The sequence below is a fragment of the Urtica dioica genome, chromosome 12, assembly GCF_054948205.1.
Source record: "Urtica dioica subsp. dioica isolate 48M chromosome 12, U.dioica_male_clone48M_v1_H2, whole genome shotgun sequence".
Taxonomy (NCBI): Eukaryota; Viridiplantae; Streptophyta; class Magnoliopsida; order Rosales; family Urticaceae; genus Urtica; species Urtica dioica.
The window spans coordinates 19,146,921-19,160,425 of NC_142767.1; the positions used below are offsets into that span (position 1 = coordinate 19,146,921).

Below are 13,505 nucleotides of genomic sequence, written 5' to 3' on the forward strand. Positions count from 1 at the left end.
GTATATCTAATATAATTAGGCTGTTTTAATTTTCTTTTCTTCAAAATAGTGCTATTTTAAATTGTATACAATTATTTGAGATTAATTCCTTCATAAATGAAGAATTAAATAGAGTACAAAATTATATACTATACTATATTGGGGATAAAAACTTTGACACTATTTTTAAGATTAACCAAAAAAACACCAACCCATACAATTTCCTCAATAGATTATGGGATTTTTTCCATTCAAGATTTCAAATACTAGTTCATTTTCTCTGTTTGTGGACCATCTAAAGAGTTGGTATTTGACCGATGAATATAAATAAATGAATGAGTTAGTAGGAGCTGCAAGAAAATGGCATTTTCTATCAAACGGGAATAAAACTCATGCCTCGGCAAACGCGATGATGCCACCAAGGGTTGATTGTTGTTTGTGAAAATTTCGAATTTTTACTCTTATGATAAATAATTCGTTGATGTTGTAGCGTAAACAATTCTAATTACTTTCACTCAATTTCATTCATCATCCTAATAAACGAACATTTACTATTATGATAAATTCACTCTATAATTATTCTCATGCTTATAACGTTTTGAATGCAGTCTCTGACTTCTACTTCAAAACCCCCTAATCATCCCTAATGCACAACAGCAAATAATGCACAAAGGTGAAGAGTAATGAAACTAATAATTTGCAACTCAATACTGAATCAAGTCTCACTCATTCGTCCTCTCCTCGGAACAAGTCAACCATATTTTCCAACTTTCATTAATTCTAAAAAAACAATCCACATTAAAAATCAAAATTCAAGCACCACCACCGCATCCGTTGTAGTACATCAGGCGAACGCAAAACTGAAGTGAAGAAGAACCATTGCTAACCTAAGCAACAAGAGTGCTCGCAGTTGTCGACTCGCTGAAAACCAAAAAAAAACAGAGTTAAGAAAAACATCACAACATTTAAACAAACAAAAAAAAACAGACCATATACAAATTGGCATCACTGATATAGCCACCAAACTAATCAACCAACCGATAAGCCATATACAAATTGGAATCATCTGTTGGCGGGATATAACCCTCCAAACTAATCAACTAACTGATAAACAGAAAAGCAATTTTATAACTAATATTCTAGGTTTAATAAACTGAAAAAAAAAATCAACAACGGTACTAAACAAGGATTAGTGAAACTGAAAAAAAAAGATTGGGTCTTACTATTTCCAGACTGGTGGAAGCTTCTTTGTCTTCTTGTAGTAGCGAGCGAGCCTGTGGATCCTGCTCTCGACCAAGATCAACCTGAACTTGGAGTCCTTGTCCTTCCTGTTCCTCTCAAGATGCTTCCTGATCGATACCGCCTTCTTGATCAAGTGGTACAGATCCTCAGGAATCTCCGGTGCAAGACCTAACACAACCAATTAGATTAATTCAATCCCGTGAAATTTCCAAACCCATACACTAAAGCCACACTGATAACTCAATACACAATAACGCTAGAAGAAGAAGCGCTATTGCAGAGAATTTCCAGGAACAATATTGGAGTTCACCTTTACACCACCATTTACACTCTACCCAAAATTAAATAATTAAGCAATACATCAAAAAGGCATTTCCAATTCCAGTTTCATACCAGATATGAAATTCAATCACTGGGTACCGAAATTCCAGCAAAACAATATTGGAGGACCATTTCGCAATTTACATTCTACCCAAAATCAGATACTTAAACTATGCATCAAAAGGAATTTCCATTTTCATAACAGATATGAAATTCACAGTCTACCAAAAATAGTGGAAATAATTAGCTCTAATCAACTAACCCCAAAAATGTATCCAAGGTTAAAGGTTAGAGATTCTCAATCCGTAATAGCACGGCAAAAGTAATGAGCAAAAAAAAAAGCTAGATTAATTGAGTAAATATATTACCGTGAGCCTTGAGGATACGAAGGACCTTGCTTCCGGTGACACTCCTGACCTGGGCGATACCGTGCGAGTCACGGAGAATCACTCCGATCTGCGACGGAGTCAGACCTTTCTTCGCAAACTTGCATATGTTCTCTTCGACCTAATACCCCAAACGAATCACTCTCATTCACTCGTTCCAATCAAAAAAAGCCAAAACAACAAAACAAAAATGAAGAGAATCGAACAAATAAGCAATCGACTTACGTCCTGCGAAGAAATCTTGAGCCAACTCGGCGCAGTTCTTTTGTACGGAAGCGCCGAGGAGGAAATACCCTTACTGAAACCAAACACCACGAATTCATACATCAACACATACATACACTACGGCAATATAACGAATTCATATATAGATGTATAATGTACCCGCGACTGTGCATACGTCCCATGGTGGCGTTCTTCTGTGCTTTGAGACTGGTTTGGTTGGATCGAAGAGAAGCGACGAAGACAAACCCTAGCGAGTTCTTATGAAACCTTATATATATTTACGATCTTCAGAGGGCTAATTATATTGTTTTGTGTTTGGGCTTGGGCTTCGACTTGGTATTATGCTTCAGCTCGGGCTTAAGCTTAAGTGACTATCGGCCCGTACCCTTTTCTTTTTAGGGAAAATTACAAAAATAACACTTTTGTAAGGTAATATTCTCAAAATAATGGTTATTATAAATCCTTTAAAAAATAATGTTTTTTCAAATGATAAATAGTTATTTTTTTATAAATGAAATTTTAAACGATAAATAAATTTAAGAAGCGTCCAAAATAATAAATAAATTACAAAAATTATAAACATAAAAAATAACGGTTTACAAAAATCCCAATTTTTCATTAAAAAAAATTTAACACGCTATTCTTGAGATAAAACACGAAAAATAACTACCAACAAAAATTACAACTTCTTTTTAGAGTATATTAGCTCTCTTCGTTGTAACTATGGCAACTACTTCTGTCAATCTTTTTAGAGTTTTCTAAGTAATTAAGCCACTTATAACATTAGGTTTGAGATTTAGCCTATGTTTAGAGTTTTTTAGGAAAATAGCCAAACGTATTAGGTGGTTTTACTTTTTTGTCCTTCAATATTTTAAGTCAGTTTTTTTAAGTCAATTTTGTTAGCGTGAGTGGGTTAATTAAAATTAGGTCAATTAACTTCTATATTTAAGGGTTTTATGACACGTTTTCTTTTTTTGTTTGTGCGTGTGTTTTTCTTTTCTTCACATAAATTTTGTTGCTATTATTAAGGAAGCAGTTAGATTTCTCTCTTCCACGTTCTCTCTCTCTCTATCTCCACAAAATCAGATCTGGCTTTTTTTTTTAACCTTCAACATGTCAAGATGACGAGGAAGAAGCCGAGGTCGCGGGCCAAGGGGGCAGTCCAGCCGAAGAAGTTGCGCCGATGATGCAGATCGGCCGGAGGCGGCAGAGGAGGTCGGCGAAGGCTTGTCGGAGCCAGATCAACGCCCACAGGAGGCGGTTGACGAAAGCGTAGGGGAGGGAGCCGGTGTTCTCGGAGTCCGGAGGGAGGCCGTGGTCGGCGCTCCGGAAGGGGGTCGCGACGAGCCTCACGGCGGTGGTTGGCGAGAGAGACGATCGGAGCTTGGTTAGAGGTGGCCCGACTCTCACTGTTAAATTTTTTTTTTAACAGTGAAGATTTTCGAATGTTAGTTTTTGAAAAAAATGTAGAGGTACATATGATTTATTTACAGTTATTTCCATTTATTTCCATTCAAATGACTTAAATGTGGAGAATGAGATAATTTCCAGTAATTTACGTTTATTATCTGTGTTGACAGGTTCCCAACAGTAACGTCAGTCTTGGTGAAGCCGTTCTAGATTAGCGCGCCGCGTGATTAATGATATATTTGATAAAATATTTTGTTGAGATTTGTTAGAGGTTAAAGGCTACGTATAACAATTTTGAAATTGTCTGTTATTTTATATTATTATTGCCTATTATTTAATATAATTATATTTCCATTTGATTAAGTAAAATGGCAAATTAGTCTATTAATTATTGACACCTAAGCACGTTGGCTATTTCCCTGAAAGTTATGAAACATAGGCTAAAAACAAAATCTATAGTTTCAAACTGGCTATTTAACTACAGTGCCCATCTTTTTATATACTTTATCTCCAAGATAGTGTTATGAAAGTTTTTCTTGCAAAAACGGCATTTAGAGTTGTAAACAATAATTTTTCTAGATGTTCACATTCTTTTTTTACTAATTTTATTTATTTTTTTGGGTTCTATTTTATTTTATTTATTGTTTACAATTTCATTTACAAAGAAATAAATGTCTACCGCTTAAGAAAATGCTGACACCCAACGCAGTGCGTTGGTGCACGCGTTTGAGCGTAGTCTATTTCAGTATATTCACCGCGGCGCGCTGATGACTTGCACACCGCGCCGGAACGTCGACCAGCTCAAATCTTCGTTGACTTTGTTAAGAGTTGCCGTTTTGCTCCGTTTTGACCTCCGATTTTTAACAAATGATTCCCTTGATGTCCTGATACTCAATTATGCACCCAAAATATGAAATTCAGTACAAAAACACAAGATAAGCTCAAATACATTGGAGAACTCGCTAGATTCGATTTGTAGTATAAAACGTACTCGCATAAACAAGCACAAACTCAAAAATAATAATCAAAAGCAATAAAATCAACATTGAAAAGAAAAAGAATTCATATTAAACAAGTTTCAAAAATAATCTAGAGCAATAAAATAAATAAAAGAATAAAAGAAAGAAGAACGAGAGAAGTAGAGTTCGAGGGACTCGTTGGGTTGTCGATTCTGCTGAAGAACATTTTTTCCTCTTTCAAAAGCTCTAAAAACAATCAAACACTGTAGCAAAAACTAAAATAAAGGGAAATATGTGTTTTGAGGTTACAAAGTCGAATATATAGGTCAATGAATATTTTTTGGAGCAATATGGGCGTTTGGATTGGATCCAAAGGCTAAAAAATGCTAAAATCGGGAAATAAAAGTTGCCATTCTGGGAGTCAGTGTGGCATGCGCCAAGACGAAAACTGATGGATTTCTTCGAAAATTGCCTCTGCGCGTCGTGCGAATGGGTCTTCGTGAAGCACCGAGACCAAGCGGGGCGCGCTAGTGTACGCGTTTGAGCGCGGTCTATTTCAATATATTCACCGCGGTATGCTAGAGACGTGCGCGCTGCGCCGGAGCATTGACCAGCTCCAATCTTTGTTGACTTTGCTCAAAAGTTGCTATTTTTCTCCGTTTTGACTTCCGATTTCTAATAAATGGTTCTCATGATGTCCTGATACTCAATTTTGCATCCAAAATCTGAAATTCATTATAAAAACACAAAATAACCTTAAATACACTTGAAAATTCGCTAGATTATTGTCTATGAACGAGAGATTTGTACGTATAAAACGTACTCACAAATCATTTAAGAAATTTTTTCACATCTCAATCACATAAAGATTCAACGTCATCGACAATATAGTCATCTAAATAAAGATGACACGAAAGAGGAACAATCTGACTAACTAGTGAAAAATTCAAATTGGATATCTAAAGAGTAAATCAGTATAGTAACACCACTAAAAAGTACGAGCAAGATGCAAAGATTCTTACCTCCAAATTAAAGCAAAAAAGACACCGTTTGATTACCCGATCTCTTATAAATTGCCCAAAACCATAAAAAATTCTCTCTTTTTTCTCTTCTCTTTCTCTTTGCTATTTTATATCAAGGACAAAACGCAAAGCTTCATTTTTTGTTGTTGTTTTACTTTTTTAATTGACTCAGGCTTTAAGCCCTTATTTCACAATCCCATCAATTATAATTCTGAAAATAATTTATATAAATATAAATCCAAGAATCAAAAGAAAGAGTCTAAGTATAAAAAAAAAAGAGTTAGATTATTTATTTTGGCAAGTAACCACGGTTCAAACAGTCATTATTGTTTTATGTAGTTGTCAACTGTCATATATATATATATATATATATATATATATATATATATATATATTTTAAATAGTCAATTGTCAAACGTACGTTTCTCTTTTTTGTTTGCTTTTTCGTGCTTTCAAGTTGGACTTTAATTCTGCGTATGTTTGGAAGTTGGACTTGGAACCAAGTAAATATTTTAAGTGTTTTCTCACACCGTAAAAATAAAAGATTCAAACTAACGCAAAGACTGCGATAGTCCAATGATATTGTTGGCCTCATTGATTATTGATAAAGTCAATCATCTTCAAGATTCTGTGTATATTTGGCATCGTGAAAAATAATTAAGATACGTGTTTTTTTACACGCCATAAAAACCAAAGAAAGCAAACAAGTTTGAAGAGACTGCGATATAGTTGTATTATGTAGGCCTTAAATTGAATGCAGTCGTGTTAATGCTCACGTATAGGATACGGTGCTTTGCTGTTTGCAGGCCTGTCTGTTTGTTTGTATATATATATAGTTAGTGTATACCCAGCCTGTAATAATAGGAGGTTCTCTATATGTTTTTTTTTTTAAATAATATATAATTTTATATTCAAAATGCCTATGGACGACCTTGACATGTGATGATAAGTTGATAATTAAGATACATGGCCTAATCTCAGTCGTCTCTCTTGGCGTTTGATATCTCAAGACCCAACCAATTACAATTCTAGGGTTTATTTTTACATATATTTATATCAGTATGAAACTATTAATACTATAAAGGCTTATAAATAAACTGCATTCAATTATAAACAAAAACTTTACGAGGGAAAGTGGTTACTGAATATTAAAAAAGGAGAGTGGTTATGATTTTAAAACTGGATGGAAATATTTTATTTTTAGTTGATAATACGTGGAAATATTAAGAGGGATATATGCCAACGAACTTGATGAATGCAACAAATAATAGGCGGGTTCTAAAAAAACAAATAATAGGCGAATTAGAATAAAAATAACAATAATGCAAATTTGAAGAGACTTGAAATATACTTAAAATAATAAATGAAAATCAAATATCATTTTATGAAATAAAAACAGTATATTGATTATCTTTAAGGAATGTGAGTTTTTCTTCTAATATGTTATAAATATATACAAATTACATACATAACTTCTAAATATAAAAAAAAATATCGACAAAAATATATTGTGACATTATTTAAAAAGTCGTGGTATTCTTGATTTTACGACATTTATGGATTGTCATTAAATACATAATTCACAACATTTAACTTGTAAATGTCACTAAATATACCAAATATTCTTAGTTACACAAATTTATGACATTTTTCGATTACATGTCATTGAAAACATGATACACCAACATTACCAAATAAATGTCATTAGATATGTGTAGGCAAAAGTCTGGACATTAAAGTTTACGCAATATCTAACATACACCGGTGAACAATTTGTATTTAATTAAAAAAAAAAAATAGTGGCACTGATTTGCTCAAGGTACAAACTGCGACTTTCGTGGAAACCGCGTCTTCATTAACAGTACAGTTTAAAATTTCTACAAGGTATTAATATTTCCATGAGAAGAGAAGAGAACATAGAAATAGCAAAAGCTAAAACCTCCTATTAGACTGAACATGAAGAAATTCACGAACACTCTCTTCTTCTCTTTCTTTCTGATTCCAGTTTACTTATTGACGAATATGGTCGTCGTCGCAGCACAAAATAGAACGATAAGTGTGAAGGTGGGCGTGGTTTTGGACCATAATAGCCCTGTCGGAAGGATGGGATTGAGGTGTATCAGAATGGCAATTTCGGAATTTTACTCCTCCTCAGAAGGTCGGAGCTATAAAACGCGAATTGTGGTTCATTCCAGAGATTCGAAGTCAGATGTCATCGGAGCGGCTTCGTCAGGTATGACTTCTTTTCTTGTACGTCAAGTTTGCCCTTGTAATAATATATTTACCGTTAGGGACCGTGTGATAATTAATTAATAGTACTCTTGAAGGGTATTCCGGTAAACGTTGTTTGCATTTATGATAACATTGAAGTGTTCATAGTCTTTAATTGGTGATTCACTGATTTGGTACCTTGGTGCAAACGAAACAAAAAACCCAGCTGGAAATAGAATACAAATTTAAATGTTAGAGTCTAGTTTTAACGCTTATGGTGTATTTCAAATTTCAACGTCACCAATTGTGTGGCTCTAATTGGTGGACCCAGAAATCTTCATTTACAAATATGTCTATATATATATATGCAGGTTTATTTGACTTATATACTATATATATATATATGTAAGCATGTATTTATGTTTGCATCTGTGTATGTCATGTGCGTTGGACTTGATGTCTACTTCGTATTGTATCCATTTGGAAAGAGTTTTTTTTTTGGCCTAACTACATATATTAAGAAGAATTCAATGTCAATTTTGGAATGTCCGTAATCTTGGCACCGGAAATAGAACTGGCCGGAATTTCTAGTTCCAACCGCCCACAAGAAATTTATCAATTTCTGTTTTGATGGACATTTGGAATTGGTAATTCCGGTTCTGTAAAAAAAAATCAAAGGTGCACGGTATAATCTGAAAATCCTTGCTTTGAGGATTTACGGTCTTGATTTGGTGTATTTTTTTTAACAGGCCGTTAGATTCATCTCTAATGGCCCGATTTATCTTCCTCAACAGTTCGTCGCGATAATAGTCCAAATTTGTCGATACAATTGGTCGATATAAATGATTTATAAAATGTTATTTATTTACTTTTTATTTATTTTTGGAACCGATTTTTTTTATCTTTTATTTTGAACCGAAAATTTTCATTCTGGACAGACGATACTTCCGGTCATTATTATAGAAAAATACATTTACAGCCATTCGTCAAAAACATGTTAAATTTTGACTTGGAAAAAGACAAAAAAGAAGCCAACATGGATTGTTATGGGTATGATATTTTATTAACTTTTTTTTTTAACTGTTAAATTATTATTAACAAAATGTGTAAATATCTATCTGTTTTTTTTTACTGCATCGAACAGCCTTATATCATGTTATTCATGTTTTTATTTTGTCTGTCAATGCAATTCATAAATCATGCAATAAGCCTCACAACGAGAGAACTCCAAACTGTTTTATGCCATATATAATCTAGCTTAATTAACTAGTTTTGATCTCAATTCTACAAATAGCTCTAGACCTAACGAAAAACGTACGAGTGCAAGTCATAATCGAACCGTTAACATGAAGAGTCATGTAAAGAAGACGCAAAAAATATGGAATATTCGGAACCAAAAAACATTTATATTTGAGAGTACCAAAGTATGGTTTTAATAGTAGTCGTATATATATATATTATTTATTTATTAGCTCAATTAGTCACTAAATCATCAACAAATGCATATACGACTATTCTTCACAAACATTTTAATCAGAACGAAAAAAATATAGCCACCGAAATGGATTGGAATATGTATATCATAAATTAATTCACCCACAAAGTAAACATTTAGATTGAAAAACCTTCATGTTATTCCGTCTTGATCATTTTTTTTATTTCCTATCCAAAATATCATCGAGCTTAACTACTTAATTTTGGTTGATTTTAACAGCTCTAGACCTGATAAAAAACGCCCAAGTCCAAGCCATAATCGGACCGTTGACGTCGTCGCAAGCGAGCTTCGTGGTGAACCTCGGAGAGAAAGCCAAGGTTCCGATCATCTCATTCTCCGCCACGTGTCCCTCTCTAACCACTCGGAGCTCATACTTCTTCCGAGTCACGGGAAACGAGGCTTCTCAGGCCGAGGCCATCGCGTCCCTAGTCCGAGCCGCTGGATGGAAACAGGTGGTCCCGGTCTATGCCTCCGATGCCTACGGCGAAGGCCTTGTGCCCTTCCTCGTCGATGCCCTCTTCCGAGCTGGGGCCCACGTGCCTTACCGGACCGCCATCGATCCCTCGGCCTCTAACGAGACACTCCGGGAAAAGCTCCGGGGACTAAAGGACAAACCTGTTAGGGTTTTTGTCGTGCAGGTATGGACCTACAAAGCTTTGTTGTAACCTAGTTTTATATTAATTACGGACTATTTGCATGTTAAGTCAGTAGCTTAATAACTCACCATTATTTTGAAAAATAGTAAAAATGTTATTTTATTAACAAAATAGTTCATCAGGTCGAAGTAAATTAAATTAACTGATTTAATTTATTTCGGCATGATGAGCTATTTTATGAATAAAATGAAACTTTGGTTAGATCTTAGAAAAAAATTAGAAATTGGTTAGGTGTAACAAATTCTTTTAAAAGTAATAAGGGACGTCCCCATATTATGTATTATCTTTATTTTGATAGTTTATGCATTAGAAAGTAGAAACCACCATTTTTAAAAAAAATATGACTACAAAGTATGTTAATTATTTTTTTTCTCTTTATTCCACGGAAAGTTTAGAATATTTAATATTTAAACCCTTAAGTTCTTAATTATCGAATAATTCTGAAAATAGCTAAAACTAAGATCATAAACATGAGATAGTACGAGAGATTTTTTTTTTCTTAGACATGAGTTAGATTAAATTTGAAATAAATTTAATTGAGCGTAATTGTTTCATACATACAATTTTTCAATTACTTTCTAACTTATCTTTGCATCAAGACTAACACGGCGCTTGGGAAGAGGATTTTCGATGAGGCTGAGAGATTGGAGATGATGAAAGAAGGGTTTGTTTGGATTGTGACTAGCGTGATGGCCAACCTCTTAAACACTTCTTCTATGGGTTTTCGTGATTCCATGAATGGTGTGTTGGGGATAAGGAGTTACGTTCCGAGGACGAAAGAGGTAAAGGATTTCAGAGATCGGTATCGAAAGAATCAATTTGGGGATGATGATCAAGAAGTGAATGTTTTTGGGTTATGGGCTTACGATGCTGCCAAAGCCTTAGCTATGGCCGTTGAAAGGACTTGGGAGAGCGATACTCCTAATGATGATCGTGACAAAATTAGGGTTGTCAAAAAAAGGAATAATAATTACTCAATTGACCTCGACTCGTTTGGAGTATCTTTAAATGGTCCAAATCTTAGAGAGATATTTACAAACGTGAGATTCAAAGGGCTCGCTGGGAATTTTAGTCTTGTGCATGAGGAGTTACAAGTTTCGGCTTATGAGATCGTCAATGTTGTTAATGACGGCGTGATCGACGTGGTTGGGATTTGGAAGCCCAAAATTGGGCTCATAAGGGATTTGAATTCTTCTACACATAAAAATAATCCTCACTTGTTTACGTTGAAGGAGAATTTGAGTCCAATTACGTGGCCAGGAGGAACTAACAAAGACCAAAAAGGATGGGAAATTCCAATTAACGGTAACAAACTGAAAGTCGGTGTTCCAGTGAGAGGTGGTTTCAAAGAGTTTGTCGACGTTGAATATAACTCTGATAACACCACCAACGTAACCGGTTATTGCATAGACATCTTTAGGGCGGTAATGGATTCTTTACCTTATAAAGTTGAGTATGACTTGATTCCATTCGCCAACTCTAGCCACGAGAGTAATGGAACTTATGATGAAATGGTGTACCAAGTTTTTCTCGGGGTACGTGGCATAAATTTATATCTGTTATTGAGATTAATTATTATGCTATTTTATATGAGCTTATTTGTGTACCATTTGTATTGAAGAATTTCGATGCAGTGATCGGAGATGTGACGATCAGATCCAACAGATCTTTGTATGTTGACTTCACTTTGCCATATACAGAATCTGGGGTGTCGATGATCGTCACAGTCAAGGACGAAAGGAACAATAATGCATGGATTTTCACGAAGCCTTTGACGTGGGATCTCTGGGCCGCCATTGTTTGTTTCTTCGTTTTCATCGGCTTCGTCGTGTGGGTCCACGAGCATCGGATTAACGACGACTTTCGAGGCTCTCCGTCGCACCAAATCGGCACTAGTCTTTGGTTCTCCTTCTCCACCATGGTCTTCGCTACTCGTAAGTTCAATAATCCACCCAAAATTATGTCATTGATAGTAGATCACAAGTAAGCTTTCTTTTTTCACACACAGGGGAGAGAGTACTAAGTAACTCTTCAAGATTTGTGATAGTCATATGGGTATTTGTGGTATTGATTTTGACCCAAAGCTACACCGCGAGCTTGACTTCGCTCCTAACGGTCCAACAACTCAAACCGGCCATCACCAGCATTAGGACGCTCATCGAGAAAGGTGAACATGTGGGTTACTTAGAGGCTTCTTTCACCTATGAGATGTTGAAGAACCTAGGCTTGAAAGAGAACCAGCTCATGGTGTACGAATCTGCGGAAGATCTAGCCCGAGCCTTTTCGAAGAAAGAAATTGTCGCGGCTTTTGACAAAAAACCTTATATGGATGTCTTCCTCAAAATGTATTGCTCCAAGTACACCATGATTGGTCCGACTTTCAAAACCCTCGGCTTTGGATACGTAAGCGCTCTTATAACTATCATATTAGTTGATCAAAGTTACATATAATTTGAAATGAAAAGATTATACAAAATAGTCGTCTGAAATTAATTGATTAGAAAAATAGCGCTACAATTTTAATTTATTTTTTACAATATCATTAAATTTTTTGACGATATATATAAGAATTTAATCACGAGATGAAAAAATGATTGAAACCTAATATTTCACATTTGTTTATTTTGACTATTTTATTAATACTAGAAAAACCAAGATTAATTCGAAAATATGGCTATTTAGTTATAAAACTCATTCGAAATTACAATATTATCCCTTGATGGGCTAAAATTTCAGGCTTTTCCGAAAGGGTCTCCGTTGGTTTCTGATGTGTCACTTGCGATACTAAACGTAACCGAACGAGGCAAGTCAAAGGAAATAGAGGAGCACTGGTTCGGGAAAAAAGAAAGATGTCCGACCCTGAGCTTTGAAGATACTTCAAGCAACCTCGGGCTCGAAAGCTTCTGGGGACTATTTCTCATCACCAGCGTTGCGTCGTTGTTCGCTATGGCGCTTCATGGGGTTATGTTCTTCCACGGGAATTGGCATGTCATCAAAAGCTCTATCCCATCAGAAGCCTCGGTGTGGGAAAAAGTTCGTGTAGTGTTTAGGGTCTTTGATCAAAAGGACTTGAGTTCCCACGCGTCGAAGAATCCCGCCAATCACCAAACGAGTGACTTGCGAAGCAATTTTTTTAGTGCTCGAGATAGTAATTTTGTTGTTCCGATTGACAATGCCACTCCAAGTGGAAATCCTAACCAGGTAGTTAGTTTGACGAGCCATTCAAATGGCTCGGTTTAGTGAAAGTGATGATTATATATATCTAGTGTAAATAAAGTATTTAAATATCTTAATTTAGGAGTCTTTTTTTTTTTTTTTACAGGATAGGATAGGATATTTTTTTTTTATTTGTAAGTAATTATATTCAGTACAATAAAGTTGAAAGCATTGTGTATTTTCAGAGCATTACTATACAGATAAATATATTTATAAGCCTAGAAAATAGTTGGGCTATTCTATGGACATAAAGTCTAATTCCTTTAAGTAAGCCCATTGCTTCTTAATTGATTGCTTGAATTGGGACTACGCTGCTTGGACTGGGCATTTTGGCAATAACATCCAGTTATTACAACGGGTAAAACTGGATACATACAGATGCA

The 13,505-nt window shown here is 35.1% G+C and overlaps 2 protein-coding genes across 2 annotated transcripts; one reads left to right on the forward strand and one right to left on the reverse strand.

Annotated features, from left to right (window-relative positions):
- Nucleotides 1–653: 653 nt before the first annotated feature.
- On the reverse strand, nt 654–2,423 carry LOC149379959 (small ribosomal subunit protein uS15). The gene is made up of 5 exons (XM_089603673.1): nt 2,313–2,423; nt 2,154–2,226; nt 1,911–2,049; nt 1,203–1,389; nt 654–900 (listed from the first exon to the last, which is right to left on the reverse strand). Exons 1-5 carry the CDS (start codon nt 2,333–2,335, stop codon nt 867–869), a joined length of 456 nt encoding a protein of 151 aa, XP_089459799.1. The 5' UTR covers nt 2,336–2,423; the 3' UTR covers nt 654–866.
- A 5,058-nt stretch (nt 2,424–7,481) lies between these two features.
- Nucleotides 7,482–13,374, forward strand: LOC149379960 (glutamate receptor 2.7-like). The gene is made up of 6 exons (XM_089603532.1): nt 7,482–7,777; nt 9,470–9,888; nt 10,506–11,441; nt 11,528–11,840; nt 11,915–12,309; nt 12,643–13,374. Exons 1-6 carry the CDS (start codon nt 7,501–7,503, stop codon nt 13,144–13,146), a joined length of 2,844 nt encoding a protein of 947 aa, XP_089459658.1. The 5' UTR covers nt 7,482–7,500; the 3' UTR covers nt 13,147–13,374.
- The last annotated feature ends 131 nt before the right edge of the window (nt 13,375–13,505 follow it).